Source organism: Ammospiza nelsoni, chromosome Z (genome assembly GCF_027579445.1).
Source record: "Ammospiza nelsoni isolate bAmmNel1 chromosome Z, bAmmNel1.pri, whole genome shotgun sequence".
Lineage (NCBI taxonomy): Eukaryota > Metazoa > Chordata > Aves > Passeriformes > Passerellidae > Ammospiza > Ammospiza nelsoni.
In genome coordinates this window covers 72970082-72990164 of record NC_080669.1, presented here as the reverse complement: position 1 = coordinate 72990164, position 20083 = coordinate 72970082, and the positions used below count along the sequence as shown (strand labels likewise).

The 20083-nt window shown below is 53.7% G+C and overlaps 2 protein-coding genes across 2 annotated transcripts; both read right to left on the bottom strand.

Moving 5' to 3' along the window:
- Nucleotides 1-130: 130 nt before the first annotated feature.
- Nucleotides 131-7009, bottom strand: LOC132086725 (serine/threonine-protein kinase PAK 3-like). The gene is made up of 13 exons (XM_059492594.1): nucleotides 6931-7009; nucleotides 5952-5989; nucleotides 5387-5513; nucleotides 5316-5327; nucleotides 4282-4416; nucleotides 3533-3596; nucleotides 2851-2899; nucleotides 2429-2541; nucleotides 2053-2170; nucleotides 1182-1281; nucleotides 714-910; nucleotides 479-616; nucleotides 131-232 (listed from the first exon to the last, which is right to left on the bottom strand). The coding sequence occupies exons 1-13, from the start codon at nucleotides 7007-7009 to the stop codon at nucleotides 131-133; spliced, it is 1272 nt and encodes a 423-aa protein (XP_059348577.1).
- A 3253-nt stretch (nucleotides 7010-10262) lies between these two features.
- On the bottom strand, nucleotides 10263-17171 carry LOC132086722 (serine/threonine-protein kinase PAK 3-like). Its single transcript, XM_059492590.1, has 13 exons — nucleotides 17093-17171; nucleotides 16114-16151; nucleotides 15549-15675; nucleotides 15478-15489; nucleotides 14444-14578; nucleotides 13695-13758; nucleotides 13013-13061; nucleotides 12591-12703; nucleotides 12215-12332; nucleotides 11314-11413; nucleotides 10846-11042; nucleotides 10611-10748; nucleotides 10263-10364 (listed from the first exon to the last, which is right to left on the bottom strand). The coding sequence occupies exons 1-13, from the start codon at nucleotides 17169-17171 to the stop codon at nucleotides 10263-10265; spliced, it is 1272 nt and encodes a 423-aa protein (XP_059348573.1).
- Between the last annotated feature and the right edge of the window lie 2912 nt (nucleotides 17172-20083).

The following is a 20083-nucleotide window of genomic DNA, read 5'->3' as shown; positions in this document are numbered from 1 at the left end:
AATATCTACACTATCATGTTTCCTAGCTACGGCACAGCTCCTCTTCAACCTCGGGGGATGGCTGAAGCTCTGCCTAAAGATGACACATCCCCTTTTCCCTCCTCTTGGCTGGCGGGGCATCAGGGCCTCCTCAGGCGCAGGTGTCTCCTCTCCAGTCTTCCTGCACTTGCTTGGCTGAGATGATCAGAGCAGCCAGGCTGGAGGCAGGATCGCCTGAGGTCACGAAGGGATGCTGCCCAGAGGAAAAAGAACAAAGAAAGGAACTCTTACTTTCCAGGATCACTTGAGCCTGCGGGCTCAAGCAGGATTCCCTGGCTACCAGCAAGACACACAAAGAGCACTGAGGGCAGCATGTCCCCCTGCGCCTTCCTGTCCTGGCAGCTTTCTGTGCCACGTGGCCCACACTCCTCCTCCTCCTCATCCCTTCATGCAGGTGTCCTCAGCTGCCAGGGCTTTTTGCCCCTTTGCTTTTTCTTACCTGTAGGAGCTCCTGGGCAGACCAGCGCCTGTCCTCATCTGCCTGCAGGCAGCAGCGGAGGAAGTCGCGCAGGAGAGCCGAGTGGTGCCTGGGGTTCTGCAGTTTTGGGGGCCCGTTCCTTTCTAGCAGTTCAAAAACCTACAGCACATGGATGCAAGAGGACACTCCACCTGCTCCTTTGCTAGCCACACACAGCTCTCTCCACACAGAGCCCTCTTGCTAAGCTGCACCTTACCCGGAGACGGGCTTCCCGCTGGTAAGGAGCTTCCCCTTCCACCATTTCCAGCCCCATGATCCCCAGGGACCAGATGTCCACTTTGGGGCCGTAGGCTTCTCCTCTCACCACCTCCGGTGCCATCCAGCTGGGAGTGCCGACGCTGGAGCTGCGCTTGCTGTGCTCAGGGCTGAGCTGAGCACAGAGGCCAAAGTCACCTGAGGACAAAAACAAAGCCTGTCAAAGCCAGCTACCACTGGCAAAGCAGCCAAAACCATTGCCCTGACCAGGCCATGCTGAATCTAACTGAAAAAGCAGCTGAGCTCTCCTTCCACGTGCCTGGAGCCAGGCAAATAAGGCATCGGCCGCTTCAAAAACACCCTGACGATTCACGCACTGGCCAAGCCGCGCTTCTGCCCCACTGGCCGTCACCAAAATGCAAGCACACGGCATATGCTGGACATGCTGCAGCCCAGCAGGGATACCCACCCAACTTGACGGATCCGTCCGTGCCCACCAGGACGTTGCAACTTTTGATGTCTCTGTGGATGACTTGGCGGGAATGAAGGAAATGCAGTCCTTGCAGGCACTGAGAGAGAAAAAGGAGGGAGGGAAAGTTAACCTGCAGGATCTGATTTCATCCCACCCGCAAGGAAAGAGCTCAAGGGGATTGGCGGCTTTCGCAGGGAATTGTGAGCGAGGGCAAAACATCACGCTGCTGTCACCATGAAGAGCTTGCTGCTTCAACACTCTTGGAAGTTTTTTCTAGATTTCCAAGCAAAGGCATCTGGGCTCCCAAAACTTCCACCGGCCTTGGGTAGGAAGCGCGCCACCTTTGGCTGGGAGGCGGCACGGCAAAGAATTTTGGGGAAGCCTAGTGGCAGCAGAAGAGGAAGCTGCTGGTGACAGCAGCACCTTCGAGCTGTTCCACAATGCATCGCCATGCAGGCTGCAATGGTAGCCTTTGAAGCTGAGGACAGCTCTTTGCCCTTAGCTTGAAATTCTGCCACCCGCATGCTGCCTTCCAGTGGCAAGCAATGTAGGACAGACAGACAGGCTCCAGGCAAACATTCCCAGGCAAAGCTGAGAAGAGGAAGAAAGAGAAATTGAGCCAGTGAGCGAGCACCAAGGCCAGAGGACAGACAGGATGGAAGAGTGCAAGAACAGAGCCTGAGGAGTGCGAGGGCACCGGCAGGCAGTACACTTCCCATGCTCTTTCTTCTCCTGTGTGGCGTGACAGCAGCAGCAGCAGCAGCAGCAGCAAAAGAAAGGTGAGAGCAAGAAATCTCGGCTCTCCTTAAGCTCCAGCTGACAAGCAGCATCCGGGCAGTCTTGGGCAAGCACAAGCGGGATCCCTCACCTCCCGACAGACAGCGCCTATCTGTCCTTCCTCCAGGTACACTGCCCTCAGCACATCAAACAAGGTGCCGCCGTCCATGAACTCCATGGCCAGCCAGAGCTCCGCATCCACCAGGTAGCTGAAAGAAGAAAACCACGGCATGGAGCAACAGAATGGGCATAGCCTCAGTCACCCCAGGGCCTGAGACAGGTTTTTGCAGCTGCTCTCCAAGCTACGGGTGCCACAAGAGACTGTTGAACACCAGCTCCACCTCCTCCCACGCTCTGGAGACACGCAGAGAAATCATCCCCAGCTCTGTTCTCTGCCAGCGACCAAAGGGCATCGTCTCTTTGCGCTTGCACCAGCTAAAGCTACATTGACACCAGAATATGCCAACCTGTCTAAGTAGGTAACGATATTGGGACTCCTGTTGTCCCTCATGGCCAGGATTTCATTGGCAGCCAGCTCCTCGGACATCTCCTCCTCGAGTGACATGATCTTGATTGCCACCTGCAATGACATTGGCCACCGGTACCTTGAGAAGACGCACCCCGCTCGAGATCACAAGGAGCACGGAGCGAGTGCTGGTGCAATGAGGCAGCACGCTGGGCCAAAGTGCCTTGTCACTAGACAGCAGAGCTTAGCAGAAGCACCAAAAGCCATCCCAAATGCATTCTGCCCCCTGAGCCTAGACTGTATTTCAGAGGAACAGCCCCTGCTGCAGACATGGAGCTGCCACCCAAACCTCCAAGCACAGCTCACAGCAGCGGGCAAAGCGCTCCAGAGCTGCAAAATGGCGTGGGGCTCTTGGCACTTTACCTGTTGTCCGCTGCTGGTGTCAAGGGCTTTATAAACAGCTCCAAACCCTCTAGAAAGACAAAAGCAGCAGAAAGAGACCTTTATCCCTCTGGCAGTGAAAGCAAGCCCAGGCAGCAGATCTCCCCAGGCTGCCTGGACGCCTTCCTTAGAAAAAATGCCTGGCTGCAGCATCTCTTCGGCCAACAGCATGTTAGCCCGTGAGCCCTCTGCCATGCGGGGCAGGCTGTCCAAGGGAACACTAAGGTGCAGCATGAAGACCAAGGGCCGCTGGAAATCTCCAAGGCGCACACCCTGCCAGGTCATTTCAGAACCTAAGGGGAACTCTCTCCTTGTGCGGGTGTGCATGCATGTGTGTGTCAAAAAAGGGAGAACAATTTGAGTCAGAAGACTGTCCTTGACAATCTGACCTTTCTTGGATGGCAAGGTGCTCTTTCAGGCCACAAAGCTGCAGGGCCAGGGCTTCTCCCAGCTCCTGCTCCTCACTGCTGCAAGCAAGACACTGCCAGCATCAACTTGTCTTTGATGAGGCCTTTGCATTGCTCTGACCGAGCAGTCCAGGCAGGCGACACGAGGTCAAGCCGGAGCCTGACCATGATTGGAGCTTGCCTGACTTCACGCTTGATATTGCACCAGCCAAAGACCTGGCCCACACTTTTGTAAAATGAGCTGACGTCACGCTTACCCTCGCCCGAGTTCCTCAAATGCCGTGTATTTGCCCGTTGGCCGGCCCGGACTCACGATGCTCCCTGAAAGACAAAAGCAGTGCAGGGCGCTCACTCGCACACAGAGACGCTGCTGCCCAGAGCGTCCCAAAGGCAGCCCCACTGCCCGCAGCTCTGGGCCCTTTGCGGTCCCGCGGCTTCCAGCTGCTGAGACCAGCAAGTGGGAGGGCCATCTTCTCCACCTTTCATCAGGTGGCCTTTCCAAGAAGGCCTTGATTTCTTTCAAGAGCAGCATCTCACGCGATAAGCCAAAATGATGAGCCCTTAAGAAGGGGGCCCTAAGAGGTAAGCAAGGGCCTTTGCTGCCTCCGCAGTCACACCCACCATCACTGGCAGGTCCACTGCCAGGGGCACAAAGTGTCTGCGCCGGAGGAGGAGTAAGAACCAGAGCCAGAAAACACCTGGGGCCAGACAGCTCCCTGGGCAATAGTCACTTGCTACGTGCCAGCCTTCTGCTCAAGCAGAAACAATCTCTGCTTTTGTCTTTGGCCCAGAAGGCAGCCCAGGCAGGGCCAAGCCAGGCCCAGCCGCCCTCACAGGCAGCAGGGACTCCCTGAGCGCTGCCGCGCTTCCTCAGAGCAGTACAACACCTTCTGCAGAGAGGCCTAAGTGCCTCTGAGACTGAGGGCCAGCATCTGGCGCAGCCTACACCCAGACACTCGCACAAGACCCTGCTCTGGCAGACAAGAAATGCACCAGACGGACGTACTCAGTGTCTTCAGGCCCTGCTCCTCCCTCATCTCGGGCTGCTGGGCTGCGCTGCTGCAGGAAGTGCCGGCAGCGGGGCTTGAGCTGGCTGCTGCAGGCCATGCTGGTCCGGCGGCACCAGGTTGAATGGCAGAGCCTGTCTTGCGCTGGGACAAGAAAGGATTGCCCGTCAGAAGGGTGGCTGGCACTCATGCCCCCCCCTAAGCGCACAGCAAAAGCAAGGCCTTGGGAAGGTGCTGCCAGCCACGGCCAGGCCTCTCCAGCTGGAGCAGTTCCCATGTCCCCTTCTCAAAGGCACCTTCGGGAGAAGCCCAAAGGCTACTTGGATCCAGCCCCTCCCGACCACCTCCACGCTCCACGTGTTCAGCTTTTCTGCAAGACACTGGCAACAAGGTATCGATGGGGCTGCCAAATCCACAAAGAGATCAGAGCAGGGCCCCAGAGCCTCGCTGCTTTCCTCCTCCTGTCTTTTCCTGGGTCGGAATGAAATCAGCCCGGAGTTGGCAGGCAACAGTCTGCTCAGAAGCCCGCAGCGTGTCCCTTCTCTGATCTGTTTCACGGATTTCCCTTCTCTATGGCAGCCTTTAGAGAGCGGCCCTTGGGAGCCGCCTTCCAGCCCTGCCCAGACCCACCCGCCCTTTTACAATGCAGGGCTGCCGAGGATTCTCCTCTCCAAACTCTGCTCTGACCGGCTGGAAGTGAAGCACAGCCTGAAGCTAATTAGTCCACGGAGACAGCAGGTCCCTTCCAGGGGCCAGTGTCTGCCAGGTACCCTGCAAGGCTGTCAACTGCGTATTTGGGCCGCGCTGTCCGCTGACCACAGGCAGCCTGCACTGACAACGGGCACAAGGGGCTGACTCCTGCACTGAGAGTCACTCAATGCTGCCTCCTGTCTGATCCCAAGAGACACTCTGGCGCCCTCTCAGCATCCCAGCTTCAATGTCAAACTTCAGAACCCATTGGCCAGGGCTCCCCAGCTTGCCTGAAGCCGCACTACGTCACAGCAGGCACACGGCTGCCAGCATCTTCAGCCACGAGCAACAAGGGCTGCTCCAAAACGGGTAGCCTGGCCGTGCGCCAAAGGCAGTGCCAAGCTCAGCTGTCACTTACTGGCTCTGCAAGTTCAGGCTGTGAAGGGACAGCGGCTGAAGGCTTCATCTTCCTTTGCTCCTCTTCATCCTCTTCCTCAATGACAGAGGCAGCCAGAGGAGCTGCTGACCCTGCTGTTGTGCCCTGCAGGCAGACAGAAGTGAGAGAGATGGGCAAAAGCCAGTGCCTTAGGAGCTGCTTTCTATTGAGCTGGGAAAGCACCCAGAAGAAGGGCAAATCATAGACTTTGATACAAGTGGGCCTCTGAGTCACGCAAAGCCGAGGAAGCTGGCTGAACGAGCTGCTACTCCATCTTGCTGTGCATTTGAGCTTCCCTGCTGCCTAGAAGCAGCAAGATGCCTTGGAGCTGTCCCTTTTGCCTTTCATCTCTTGAAAGGCTTTTCACTGGAAAATCAGCAAACAGCCAGTGCTCCCTTTGCTACTGCTGATGCCACCGGGCAGCTGGCCTTTCCTTCAGCCTCCCACGCCGGCACTCCACACTCGGCTGCAACAGGCCAAGCTGGCAGAATTGCTGCACAATTCTCACACGCCAGCAACGTCTCAGCTTCCTTTGCCACTCACCAAAGGACAGGCTTGTCTCCATCCGCGTGTCAGGTGACCTGCAGCCAGCAAGGCAAAAGGAACCAGAGGCCCTTAGAAAAGTGCCTGTGCTGGCCACTCCCACAGCACAAGGCAGTCCCAACACAGAGCATTTCCCTTTCCCAACATGCCTCCAGGAGCAACAGCTCTTTCCCACAGCAAGCAAGAGAACAAGAAGGACGCTAGAGGAGCCTCTGGCTACATTTGGGCCTCTTTTGCCAAGAGAGAAATAGGAAGACGGTGCTGGAAATGCCCACTGCTCTTCAAAACTTTGAGCTTCTCTTGTGCCTAACAGCTCAAGCTACATTTCCCGCTTCCCTTTCCTGCATTTTCCATATACATTCTTTTAAATTGCACGCCCTAATTCCCATCCCTTGGCTGAAGATGATAGCCCAGCAAAGCTTCCACAAAGGGTCCCTTCCCTGTGGCAGCTCCCTGCTGAAGCAGCCCAGGAACAGCTGCTGGGCTCAGCAGCAAACCCTCCCTGCACTGGAGTTTGTGCTGCATGGCCAAGGCAATCGCAGTCTTGGCACAGCATCAAAGGCTCAAGTCATGCAGCCAAGGCCTCTAAGGGGTAGAATATGGAGCAAAAGGTGCTTTCCTTCACTCCTGGAGAGAACCACTGAGTTGGTAGAAATACTTCTGAGGATCTGCCCTCAGAGTCTGCAATTTGCAGCTTGTCTTGCTTGAAGCAGCAAGCTGAGGAAATGACAGACTCCGCTGCCGCGCACTCTCCCGGGGAGGGAAGGCAACCGCTGCAGGTTGCATGGCAAATAGTCTGCACGCGCTACCCAGTACAGATGCCCCCTTTGTAGCTGATGCTGCTGGCAGGACATTGACCAAAGCGGTGGCACCTTCACGGCCATTCTGTTCCCAAAGAAACTGGGCCACTGCTGCGGCATAAAGAGCAGAGCCAAGCAAAAGTCGGGCAATGCCAGCCCCAGGAGAAACCTTTACTTACGAGTCAGCTGGGTCAGGTAGTAGCCAGAATAGACAACAGAAAAGATGGTGCAAACGGCGGCACAGACTTGCCCAATCATTTTGGCAGTGCTGTGCGCGTTTGCACGCTGAGTGCCAGCCAAGGGAAAGCCAAGACTCCTCTCGGGGTGCAGGCCGTCTGCTGAGAGCTCCTTGAGCACAAGGATCCTCCTGCAGGGAGCCAGCGGAAGAGCTGCTCTGGACGACCAGGCCTGGCGCGCACCGGGACAACGCTGTGCTGACAGCACTGTGACGTGGCACCTCTGGCTTGACCTCACAATGGCAGCTGCTCTGTGGCTTTCTTGTGCCCAGCAAGACAACCTTGTGTACAGCTGATGCAAAAGAAAAGCCTGGGAAATTCTCCTCACTCACAAAGGCAGTGCTCAAGGCATGCCAGGGGAACTCAGAAAATGCACCAATCCAAGCGGCATCCAAGCAATGCAAGCAAACATGACTCTTGGTCCCAAAAGCTTTGACTGAAAGCAAGTCTGCTTCTTCTAGGTGGCATCCTAGCTGGTTTGGAAAAGCCTAACTTCTTCAGTGACATTTAGATGGCAAACGAAGCAAAGATAATAAATTTCCAGGACTATTGTAGGCTGCAGTTGCTCCTTGAGCACGCGGGTGCATGCTGACCTATGGAGGGGCTTGACAGCTGGCCTGCAAGCAAAGCCGAGTTCATGGAAGAAATAGCAGTTGATGGTTTTTGAGTGTATCCATAGCAAGGAAGAAGACAAGGCCGTCAGCATGGAAACCCATTAGAAGAGATTCAGGAAAAGTTGCGTATGCTAGACTAGGTGCTGAAGTAGATGTGCATACGTGCCTTATAAATTTCTGTAAAACTTTTGCCAGTTGTATTGACGTTAATTGCTTTGCACCAATGGATAGAAGAAGTTATTGTGATGTAGTTAGTGACTTGAGATCACGCTTTGTTAAGAGTGTATAAGCTGGAGAACATGCAGAATAAAACAAACAAACCTTTTTCTTCTTGGACCCTTGATCACGTGTGTATGCCACGTCCGGCCTAACGGTGACGCTTGCCCCATCTCTGGGTCAAGAAACAAGTCTTGTCTGACTGGTAACTTTTCAACAAGCTGAGAAAGAAATTAGTAGCTGGACATGCAGATTTCTGAAGAGAGGAAAGAAAAGTGTTGACAAGAATAAACCTAAGTTTTAAATGCCTGAAGCACTCAAAAATAACATGTTTTGGGATAGTGTACCATATGTTAGACAGAGTTAAAACAAACCACAACTCATTAGTATCTGGACTTCATTGCCCACTCTGCTTAGAGATGTTGCTTGAAGGCACTTGGTGTCAAGGATCCAGTTCCTGTAGATCACTGTCGACGTAGATCAAAATCCTCCCAACAAATCAGTGTCAAAACCAGCAAGAGTGAGACTTTTGTCCTTGGCAGTAGCTTCCAGGTGCTCCTGGAAGTCACCAGGCCTTGACACAAAGATGTGTATTCAACGGAGGGAGAGAAGCATCATGCTTAGCTCTAAATGTGACCTTTGCTAGCAGATCCTACTAGCAGGCAATAAATTACATTTGTTCTGCACTTAGCCAGAGCCAAGATGGGAATCAAAGTCTAGATCACAGGAGAAGATCACACGAGCCTCAGCTTTTCCAGAAGAGGAAAAATACAAAGGATAGTAAATTTGCGTTGGGTTTACAGGCTATTTTTGCAGATCGATAGACAAGGGATGAAGCTTAAAAGATGAGAGCAAAGGAAAATCAACAGATATGCTGAAAGTGAGTGAAGAGTAAGGGGACCTCAAATTAACTGAAAAGCTGCACAGAAAGCTTCTCTACTTTGTGCACTTGCCTCAAGTTTTCAATGGCAAAATCTAGGAGTACTTCAAACTTATTTTTATTAATTCTAGAAGAAAGACAATCAAAACGGTGTACTTCTGCTTACAGTATCAAGTAAAGCACAGGAAGCCATTAGAGTAAGAAAAATTGTGTTCAGACGGCTGAGGCAGCCTTAGGGGTAGGAGGAATGGGGAGGCGTGGAAATCAGGCCTGTGGGCAACATTCAAGGAGCATCCAGTCCCTGAGCAGTCCTTCACAGTGGGTATGCCAGCAGATGGAGGCGAAATGGAGCCACAGCTGGGTGGGAAAAGGGCCGGGGTGGGGAGCCGTGCTCAGCAGGGGCTCCTGCATCAAATTGCTCAATGACAGGTGTGCTATGCTGTGTGCATGTTTCCAACACCTGGCAACAGCAGGCTGGCCCAGAGGTGGGAAAAGGCCAAGGAGGCAGCAGAGTGGGAATGGGGCTCTGCAGGAGGCCCTGGTGGTTGCACACCCCTGTAGGGGATGAGGCTGGCCCAGAGGGTCCCTGGGGGTCTGGGGTGAAAAGCGGGGAAAAGAGAAGCAGGGAGGAAATGCCAGATGCTGCCGCTGTGAGAATGCCATTCCATCCCACAGGTGACATAGTGAGAGGAGGGTGGCAACAAAATGGTGATTGCTGCTGATCAGCCTGACATCTGCTCAAGACAAGAGGCCCAGAAAGGACTGCACATCTGCCTCCTAGTGCTGTCCTGAATGGCAGCTCATTACCTGGTGTTCATTACCTGTAGGTCTCTCAGCTTCCCACAGGCATGCCACACTTCAGGTAAGCAAAGCTGCTTACCTCACTATGTTCTTTGGGCCTCTGAAAGGGACTGTCCACTTAGCTACAGCCTGGCAAGGAAGGGAGTCTTACAACACTCTGGATATTTTCGACTTTTATTGACACTCGGGCTGAAACAAAGTATCCCCTCGCTGCTTCTTCATCTTCATCATTCTGTCCTGCAGGTGGCCTGCTCAGGCTGACAGCTTGGAGCGCCTGCAGGCTCCAGTTCTGCTGCAGCCCAGCTTTTCCTCTCACTGCTTAATTCTTATTATGACAATTCTTTCATTTCTACTTCAAAGCTTCCCTAAATTAACAACACTCTATCCTAAGCTAAACAATCCTCTACTATCCAAGCTGTCTACGTTCTATAGTTCTTAAAAGTTGATCCCTATAGTTCCTAATTTTTTTCAATTTTCATCTTTTGCAGAAAGAAAAACAACAGAGCTTTAAATTGAACCTAACAACATATCTAACCTAACCTAACCTAACCTCATCTAATCCAACCTAATGCTAACCTAACCCAACCTAACCTAACAGCTAACCTAACAGCTAACCTAACAGCTAAACTGAGCAAATATCTACACTATCATGTTTCCTAGCTACGGCACAGCTCCTCTTCAACCTCGGGGGATGGCTGAAGCTCTGCCTAAAGATGACACATCCCCTTTTCCCTCCTCTTGGCTGGCGGGGCATCAGGGCCTCCTCAGGCGCAGGTGTCTCCTCTCCAGTCTTCCTGCACTTGCTTGGCTGAGATGATCAGAGCAGCCAGGCTGGAGGCAGGATCGCCTGAGGTCACGAAGGGATGCTGCCCAGAGGAAAAAGAACAAAGAAAGGAACTCTTACTTTCCAGGATCACTTGAGCCTGCGGGCTCAAGCAGGATTCCCTGGCTACCAGCAAGACACACAAAGAGCACTGAGGGCAGCATGTCCCCCTGCGCCTTCCTGTCCTGGCAGCTTTCTGTGCCACATGGCCCACACTCCTCCTCCTCCTCATCCCTTCATGCAGGTGTCCTCAGCTGCCAGGGCTTTTTGCCCCTTTGCTTTTTCTTACCTGTAGGAGCTCCTGGGCAGACCAGCGCCTGTCCTCATCTGCCTGCAGGCAGCAGCGGAGGAAGTCGCGCAGGAGAGCCGAGTGGTGCCTGGGGTTCTGCAGTTTTGGGGGCCCGTTCCTTTCTAGCAGTTCAAAAACCTACAGCACATGGATGCAAGAGGACACTCCACCTGCTCCTTTGCTAGCCACACACAGCTCTCTCCACACAGAGCCCTCTTGCTAAGCTGCACCTTACCCGGAGACGGGCTTCCCGCTGGTAAGGAGCTTCCCCTTCCACCATTTCCAGCCCCATGATCCCCAGGGACCAGATGTCCACTTTGGGGCCGTAGGCTTCTCCTCTCACCACCTCCGGTGCCATCCAGCTGGGAGTGCCGACGCTGGAGCTGCGCTTGCTGTGCTCAGGGCTGAGCTGAGCACAGAGGCCAAAGTCACCTGAGGACAAAAACAAAGCCTGTCAAAGCCAGCTACCACTGGCAAAGCAGCCAAAACCATTGCCCTGACCAGGCCATGCTGAATCTAACTGAAAAAGCAGCTGAGCTCTCCTTCCACGTGCCTGGAGCCAGGCAAATAAGGCATCGGCCGCTTCAAAAACACCCTGACGATTCACGCACTGGCCAAGCCGCGCTTCTGCCCCACTGGCCGTCACCAAAATGCAAGCACACGGCATATGCTGGACATGCTGCAGCCCAGCAGGGATACCCACCCAACTTGACGGATCCGTCCGTGCCCACCAGGACGTTGCAACTTTTGATGTCTCTGTGGATGACTTGGCGGGAATGAAGGAAATGCAGTCCTTGCAGGCACTGAGAGAGAAAAAGGAGGGAGGGAAAGTTAACCTGCAGGATCTGATTTCATCCCACCCGCAAGGAAAGAGCTCAAGGGGATTGGCGGCTTTCGCAGGGAATTGTGAGCGAGGGCAAAACATCACGCTGCTGTCACCATGAAGAGCTTGCTGCTTCAACACTCTTGGAAGTTTTTTCTAGATTTCCAAGCAAAGGCATCTGGGCTCCCAAAACTTCCACCGGCCTTGGGTAGGAAGCGCGCAACCTTTGGCTGGGAGGCGGCACGGCAAAGAATTTTGGGGAAGCCTAGTGGCAGCAGAAGAGGAAGCTGCTGGTGACAGCAGCACCTTCGAGCTGTTCCACAATGCATCGCCATGCAGGCTGCAATGGTAGCCTTTGAAGCTGAGGACAGCTCTTTGCCCTTAGCTTGAAATTCTGCCACCCGCATGCTGCCTTCCAGTGGCAAGCAATGTAGGACAGACAGACAGGCTCCAGGCAAACATTCCCAGGCAAAGCTGAGAAGAGGAAGAAAGAGAAATTGAGCCAGTGAGCGAGCACCAAGGCCAGAGGACAGACAGGATGGAAGAGTGCAAGAACAGAGCCTGAGGAGTGCGAGGGCACCGGCAGGCAGTACATTTCCCATGCTCTTTCTTCTCCTGTGTGGCGTGACAGCAGCAGCAGCAGCAGCAGCAGCAGCAGCAGCAGCAGCAGCAGCAGCAGCAGCAAAAGAAAGGTGAGAGCAAGAAATCTCGGCTCTCCTTAAGCTCCAGCTGACAAGCAGCATCCGGGCAGTCTTGGGCAAGCACAAGCGGGATCCCTCACCTCCCGACAGACAGCGCCTATCTGTCCTTCCTCCAGGTACACTGCCCTCAGCACATCAAACAAGGTGCCGCCGTCCATGAACTCCATGGCCAGCCAGAGCTCCGCATCCACCAGGTAGCTGAAAGAAGAAAACCACGGCATGGAGCAACAGAATGGGCATAGCCTCAGTCACCCCAGGGCCTGAGACAGGTTTTTGCAGCTGCTCTCCAAGCTACGGGTGCCACAAGAGACTGTTGAACACCAGCTCCACCTCCTCCCACGCTCTGGAGACACGCAGAGAAATCATCCCCAGCTCTGTTCTCTGCCAGCGACCAAAGGGCATCGTCTCTTTGCGCTTGCACCAGCTAAAGCTACATTGACACCAGAATATGCCAACCTGTCTAAGTAGGTAACGATATTGGGACTCCTGTTGTCCCTCATGGCCAGGATTTCATTGGCAGCCAGCTCCTCGGACATCTCCTCCTCGAGTGACATGATCTTGATTGCCACCTGCAATGACATTGGCCACCGGTACCTTGAGAAGACGCACCCCGCTCGAGATCACAAGGAGCACGGAGCGAGTGCTGGTGCAATGAGGCAGCACGCTGGGCCAAAGTGCCTTGTCACTAGACAGCAGAGCTTAGCAGAAGCACCAAAAGCCATCCCAAATGCATTCTGCCCCCTGAGCCTAGACTGTATTTCAGAGGAACAGCCCCTGCTGCAGACATGGAGCTGCCACCCAAACCTCCAAGCACAGCTCACAGCAGCGGGCAAAGCGCTCCAGAGCTGCAAAGTGGCGTGGGGCTCTTGGCACTTTACCTGTTGTCCGCTGCTGGTGTCAAGGGCTTTATAAACAGCTCCAAACCCTCTAGAAAGACAAAAGCAGCAGAAAGAGACCTTTATCCCTCTGGCAGTGAAAGCAAGCCCAGGCAGCAGATCTCCCCAGGCTGCCTGGACGCCTTCCTTAGAAAAAATGCCTGGCTGCAGCATCTCTTCGGCCAACAGCATGTTAGCCCGTGAGCCCTCTGCCATGCGGGGCAGGCTGTCCAAGGGAACACTAAGGTGCAGCATGAAGACCAAGGGCCGCTGGAAATCTCCAAGGCGCACACCCTGCCAGGTCATTTCAGAACCTAAGGGGAACTCTCTCCTTGTGCGGGTGTGCATGCATGTGTGTGTCAAAAAAGGGAGAACAATTTGAGTCAGAAGACTGTCCTTGACAATCTGACCTTTCTTGGATGGCAAGGTGCTCTTTCAGGCCACAAAGCTGCAGGGCCAGGGCTTCTCCCAGCTCCTGCTCCTCACTGCTGCAAGCAAGACACTGCCACCATCAACTTGTCTTTGATGAGGCCTTTGCATTGCTCTGACCGAGCAGTCCAGGCAGGCGACACGAGGTCAAGCCGGAGCCTGACCATGATTGGAGCTTGCCTGACTTCACGCTTGATATTGCACCAGCCAAAGACCTGGCCCACACTTTTGTAAAATGAGCTGACGTCACGCTTACCCTCGCCCGAGTTCCTCAAATGCCGTGTATTTGCCCGTTGGCCGGCCCGGACTCACGATGCTCCCTGAAAGACAAAAGCAGTGCAGGGCGCTCACTCGCACACAGAGACGCCGCTGCCCAGAGCGTCCCAAAGGCAGCCCCACTGCCCGCAGCTCTGGGCCCTTTGCGGTCCCGCGGCTTCCAGCTGCTGAGACCAGCAAGTGGGAGGGCCATCTTCTCCACCTTTCATCAGGTGGCCTTTCCAAGAAGGCCTTGATTTCTTTCAAGAGCAGCATCTCACGCGATAAGCCAAAATGATGAGCCCTTAAGAAGGGGGCCCTAAGAGGTAAGCAAGGACCTTTGCTGCCTCCGCAGTCACACCCACCATCACTGGCAGGTCCACTGCCAGGGGCACAAAGTGTCTGGGCCGGAGGAGGAGTAAGAACCAGAGCCAGAAAACACCTGGGGCCAGACAGCTCCCTGGGCAATAGTCACTTGCTACGTGCCAGCCTTCTGCTCAAGCAGAAACAATCTCTGCTTTTGTCTTTGGCCCAGAAGGCAGCCCAGGCAGGGCCAAGCCAGGCCCAGCCGCCCTCACAGGCAGCAGGGACTCCCTGAGCGCTGCCGCGCTTCCTCAGAGCAGTACAACACCTTCTGCAGAGAGGCCTAAGTGCCTCTGAGACTGAGGGCCAGCATCTGGCGCAGCCTACACCCAGACACTCGCACAAGACCCTGCTCTGGCAGACAAGAAATGCACCAGACGGACGTACTCAGTGTCTTCAGGCCCTGCTCCTCCCTCATCTCGGGCTGCTGGGCTGCGCTGCTGCAGGAAGTGCCGGCAGCGGGGCTTGAGCTGGCTGCTGCAGGCCATGCTGGTCCGGCGGCACCAGGTTGAATGGCAGAGCCTGTCTTGCGCTGGGACAAGAAAGGATTGCCCGTCAGAAGGGTGGCTGGCACTCATGCCCCCCCCTAAGCGCACAGCAAAAGCAAGGCCTTGGGAAGGTGCTGCCAGCCACGGCCAGGCCTCTCCAGCTGGAGCAGTTCCCATGTCCCCTTCTCAAAGGCACCTTCGGGAGAAGCCCAAAGGCTACTTGGATCCAGCCCCTCCCGACCACCTCCACGCTCCACGTGTTCAGCTTTTCTGCAAGACACTGGCAACAAGGTATCGATGGGGCTGCCAAATCCACAAAGAGATCAGAGCAGGGCCCCAGAGCCTCGCTGCTTTCCTCCTCCTGTCTTTTCCTGGGTCGGAATGAAATCAGCCCGGAGTTGGCAGGCAACAGTCTGCTCAGAAGCCCGCAGCGTGTCCCTTCTCTGATCTGTTTCACGGATTTCCCTTCTCTATGGCAGCCTTTAGAGAGCGGCCCTTGGGAGCCGCCTTCCAGCCCTGCCCAGACCCACCCGCCCTTTTACAATGCAGGGCTGCCGAGGATTCTCCTCTCCAAACTCTGCTCTGACCGGCTGGAAGTGAAGCACAGCCTGAAGCTAATTAGTCCACGGAGACAGCAGGTCCCTTCCAGGGGCCAGTGTCTGCCAGGTACCCTGCAAGGCTGTCAACTGCGTATTTGGGCCGCGCTGTCCGCTGACCACAGGCAGCCTGCACTGACAACGGGCACAAGGGGCTGACTCCTGCACTGAGAGTCACTCAATGCTGCCTCCTGTCTGATCCCAAGAGACACTCTGGCGCCCTCTCAGCATCCCAGCTTCAATGTCAAACTTCAGAACCCATTGGCCAGGGCTCCCCAGCTTGCCTGAAGCCGCACTACGTCACAGCAGGCACACGGCTGCCAGCATCTTCAGCCACGAGCAACAAGGGCTGCTCCAAAACGGGTAGCCTGGCCGTGCGCCAAAGGCAGTGCCAAGCTCAGCTGTCACTTACTGGCTCTGCAAGTTCAGGCTGTGAAGGGACAGCGGCTGAAGGCTTCATCTTCCTTTGCTCCTCTTCATCCTCTTCCTCAATGACAGAGGCAGCCAGAGGAGCTGCTGACCCTGCTGTTGTGCCCTGCAGGCAGACAGAAGTGAGAGAGATGGGCAAAAGCCAGTGCCTTAGGAGCTGCTTTCTATTGAGCTGGGAAAGCACCCAGAAGAAGGGCAAATCATAGACTTTGATACAAGTGGGCCTCTGAGTCACGCAAAGCCGAGGAAGCTGGCTGAACGAGCTGCTACTCCATCTTGCTGTGCATTTGAGCTTCCCTGCTGCCTAGAAGCAGCAAGATGCCTTGGAGCTGTCCCTTTTGCCTTTCATCTCTTGAAAGGCTTTTCACTGGAAAATCAGCAAACAGCCAGTGCTCCCTTTGCTACTGCTGATGCCACCGGGCAGCTGGCCTTTCCTTCAGCCTCCCACGCCGGCACTCCACACTCGGCTGCAACAGGCCAAGCTGGCAGAATTGCTGCACAATTCTCACACGCCAGCAACGTCTCAGCTTCCTTTGCCACTCACCAAAGGACAGGCTTGTCTCCATCCGCGTGTCAGGTGACCTGCAGCCAGCAAGGCAAAAGGAACCAGAGGCCCTTAGAAAAGTGCCTGTGCTGGCCACTCCCACAGCACAAGGCAGTCCCAACACAGAGCATTTCCCTTTCCCAACATGCCTCCAGGAGCAACAGCTCTTTCCCACAGCAAGCAAGAGAACAAGAAGGACGCTAGAGGAGCCTCTGGCTACATTTGGGCCTCTTTTGCCAAGAGAGAAATAGGAAGACGGTGCTGGAAATGCCCGCTGCTCTTCAAAACTTTGAGCTTCTCTTGTGCCTAACAGCTCAAGCTACATTTCCCGCTTCCCTTTCCTGCATTTTCCATATACATTCTTTTAAATTGCACGCCCTAATTCCCATCCCTTGGCTGAAGATGATAGCCCAGCAAAGCTTCCACAAAGGGTCCCTTCCCTGTGGCAGCTCCCTGCTGAAGCAGCCCAGGAACAGCTGCTGGGCTCAGCAGCAAACCCTCCCTGCACTGGAGTTTGTGCTGCATGGCCAAGGCAATCGCAGTCTTGGCACAGCATCAAAGGCTCAAGTCATGCAGCCAAGGCCTCTAAGGGGTAGAATATGGAGCAAAAGGTGCTTTCCTTCACTCCTGGAGAGAACCACTGAGTTGGTAGAAATACTTCTGAGGATCTGCCCTCAGAGTCTGCAATTTGCAGCTTGTCTTGCTTGAAGCAGCAAGCTGAGGAAATGACAGACTCCGCTGCCGCGCACTCTCCCGGGGAGGGAAGGCAACCGCTGCAGGTTGCATGGCAAATAGTCTGCACGCGCTACCCAGTACAGATGCCCCCTTTGTAGCTGATGCTGCTGGCAGGACATTGACCAAAGCGGTGGCACCTTCACGGCCATTCTGTTCCCAAAGAAACTGGGCCACTGCTGCGGCATAAAGAGCAGAGCCAAGCAAAAGTCGGGCAATGCCAGCCCCAGGAGAAACCTTTACTTACGAGTCAGCTGGGTCAGGTAGTAGCCAGAATAGACAACAGAAAAGATGGTGCAAACGGCGGCACAGACTTGCCCAATCATTTTGGCAGTGCTGTGCGCGTTTGCACGCTGAGTGCCAGCCAAGGGAAAGCCAAGACTCCTCTCGGGGTGCAGGCCGTCTGCTGAGAGCTCCTTGAGCACAAGGATCCTCCTGCAGGGAGCCAGCGGAAGAGCTGCTCTGGACGACCAGGCCTGGCGCGCACCGGGACAACGCTGTGCTGACAGCACTGTGACGTGGCACCTCTGGCTTGACCTCACAATGGCAGCTGCTCTGTGGCTTTCTTGTGCCCAGCAAGACAACCTTGTGTACAGCTGATGCAAAAGAAAAGCCTGGGAAATTCTCCTCACTCACAAAGGCAGTGCTCAAGGCATGCCAGGGGAACTCAGAAAATGCACCAATCCAAGCGGCATCCAAGCAATGCAAGCAAACATGACTCTTGGTCCCAAAAGCTTTGACTGAAAGCAAGTCTGCTTCTTCTAGGTGGCATCCTAGCTGGTTTGGAAAAGCCTAACTTCTTCAGTGACATTTAGATGGCAAACGAAGCAAAGATAATAAATTTCCAGGACTATTGTAGGCTGCAGTTGCTCCTTGAGCACGCGGGTGCATGCTGACCTATGGAGGGGCTTGACAGCTGGCCTGCAAGCAAAGCCGAGTTCATGGAAGAAATAGCAGTTGATGGTTTTTGAGTGTATCCATAGCAAGGAAGAAGACAAGGCCGTCAGCATGGAAACCCATTAGAAGAGATTCAGGAAAAGTTGCGTATGCTAGACTAGGTGCTGAAGTAGATGTGCATACGTGCCTTATAAATTTCTGTAAAACTTTTGCCAGTTGTATTGACGTTAATTGCTTTGCACCAATGGATAGAAGAAGTTATTGTGATGTAGTTAGTGACTTGAGATCACGCTTTGTTAAGAGTGTATAAGCTGGAGAACATGCAGAATAAAACAAACAAACCTTTTTCTTCTTGGACCCTTGATCACGTGTGTATGCCACGTCCGGCCTAACGGTGACGCTTGCCCCATCTCTGGGTCAAGAAACAAATCTTGTCTGACTGGTAACTTTTCAACAAGCTGAGAAAGAAATTAGTAGCTGGACATGCAGATTTCTGAAGAGAGGAAAGAAAAGTGTTGACAAGAATAAACCTAAGTTTTAAATGCCTGAAGCACTCAAAAATAACATGTTTTGGGATAGTGTACCATATGTTAGACAGAGTTAAAACAAACCACAACTCATTAGTATCTGGACTTCATTGCCCACTCTGCTTAGAGATGTTGCTTGAAGGCACTTGGTGTCAAGGATCCAGTTCCTGTAGATCACTGTCGACGTAGATCAAAATCCTCCCAACAAATCAGTGTCAAAACCAGCAAGAGTGAGACTTTTGTCCTTGGCAGTAGCTTCCAGGTGCTCCTGGAAGTCACCAGGCCTTGACACAAAGATGTGTATTCAACGGAGGGAGAGAAGCATCATGCTTAGCTCTAAATGTGACCTTTGCTAGCAGATCCTACTAGCAGGCAATAAATTACATTTGTTCTGCACTTAGCCAGAGCCAAGATGGGAATCAAAGTCTAGATCACAGGAGAAGATCACACGAGCCTCAGCTTTTCCAGAAGAGGAAAAATACAAAGGATAGTAAATTTGCGTTGGGTTTACAGGCTATTTTTGCAGATCGATAGACAAGGGATGAAGCTTAAAAGATGAGAGCAAAGGAAAATCAACAGATATGCTGAAAGTGAGTGAAGAGTAAGGGGACCTCAAATTAACTGAAAAGCTGCACAGAAAGCTTCTCTACTTTGTGCACTTGCCTCAAGTTTTCAATGGCAAAATCTAGGAGTACTTCAAACTTATTTTTATTAATTCTAGAAGAAAGACAATCAAAACGGTGTACTTCTGCTTACAGTATCAAGTAAAGCACAGGAAGCCATTAGAGTAAGAAAACTTGTGTTCAGACGGCTGAGGCAGCCTTAGGGGTAGGAGGAATGGGGAGGCGTGGAAATCAGGCCTGTGGGCAACATTCAAGGAGCATCCAGTCCCTGAGCAGTCCTTCACAGTGGGTATGCCAGCAGATGGAGGCGAAATGGAGCCACAGCTGGGTGGGAAAAGGGCCGGGGTGGGGAGCCGTGCTCAGCAGGGGCTCCTGCATCAAATTGCTCAATGACAGGTGTGCTATGCTGTGTGCATGTTTCCAACACCTGGCAACAGCAGGCTGGCCCAGAGGTGGGAAAAGGCCAAGGAGGCAGCAGAGTGGGAATGGGGCTCTGCAGGAGGCCCTGGTGGTTGCACACCCCTGTAGGGGATGAGGCTGGCCCAGAGGGTCCCTGGGGGTCTGGGGTGAAAAGCGGGGAAAAGAGAAGCAGGGAGGAAATGCCAGATGCTGCCGCTGTGAGAATGCCATTCCATCCCACAGGTGACATAGTGAGAGGAGGGTGGCAACAAAATGGTGATTGCTGCTGATCAGCCTGACATCTGCTCAAGACAAGAGGCCCAGAAAGGACTGCACATCTGCCTCCTAGTGCTGTCCTGAATGGCAGCTCATTACCTGGTGTTCATTACCTGTAGGTCTCTCAGCTTCCCACAGGCATGCCACACTTCAGGTAAGCAAAGCTGCTTACCTCACTATGTTCTTTGGGCCTCTGAAAGGGACTGTCCACTTAGCTACAGCCTGGCAAGGAAGGGAGTCTTACAACACTCTGGATATTTTCGACTTTTATTGACACTCGGGCTGAAACAAAGTATCCCCTCGCTGCTTCTTCATCTTCATCATTCTGTCCTGCAGGTGGCCTGCTCAGGCTGACAGCTTGGAGCGCCTGCAGGCTCCAGTTCTGCTGCAGCCCAGCTTTTCCTCTCACTGCTTAATTCTTATTATGACAATTCTTTCATTTCTACTTCAAAGCTTCCCTAAATTAACAACACTCTATCCTAAGCTAAACAATCCTCTACTATCCAAGCTGTCTAC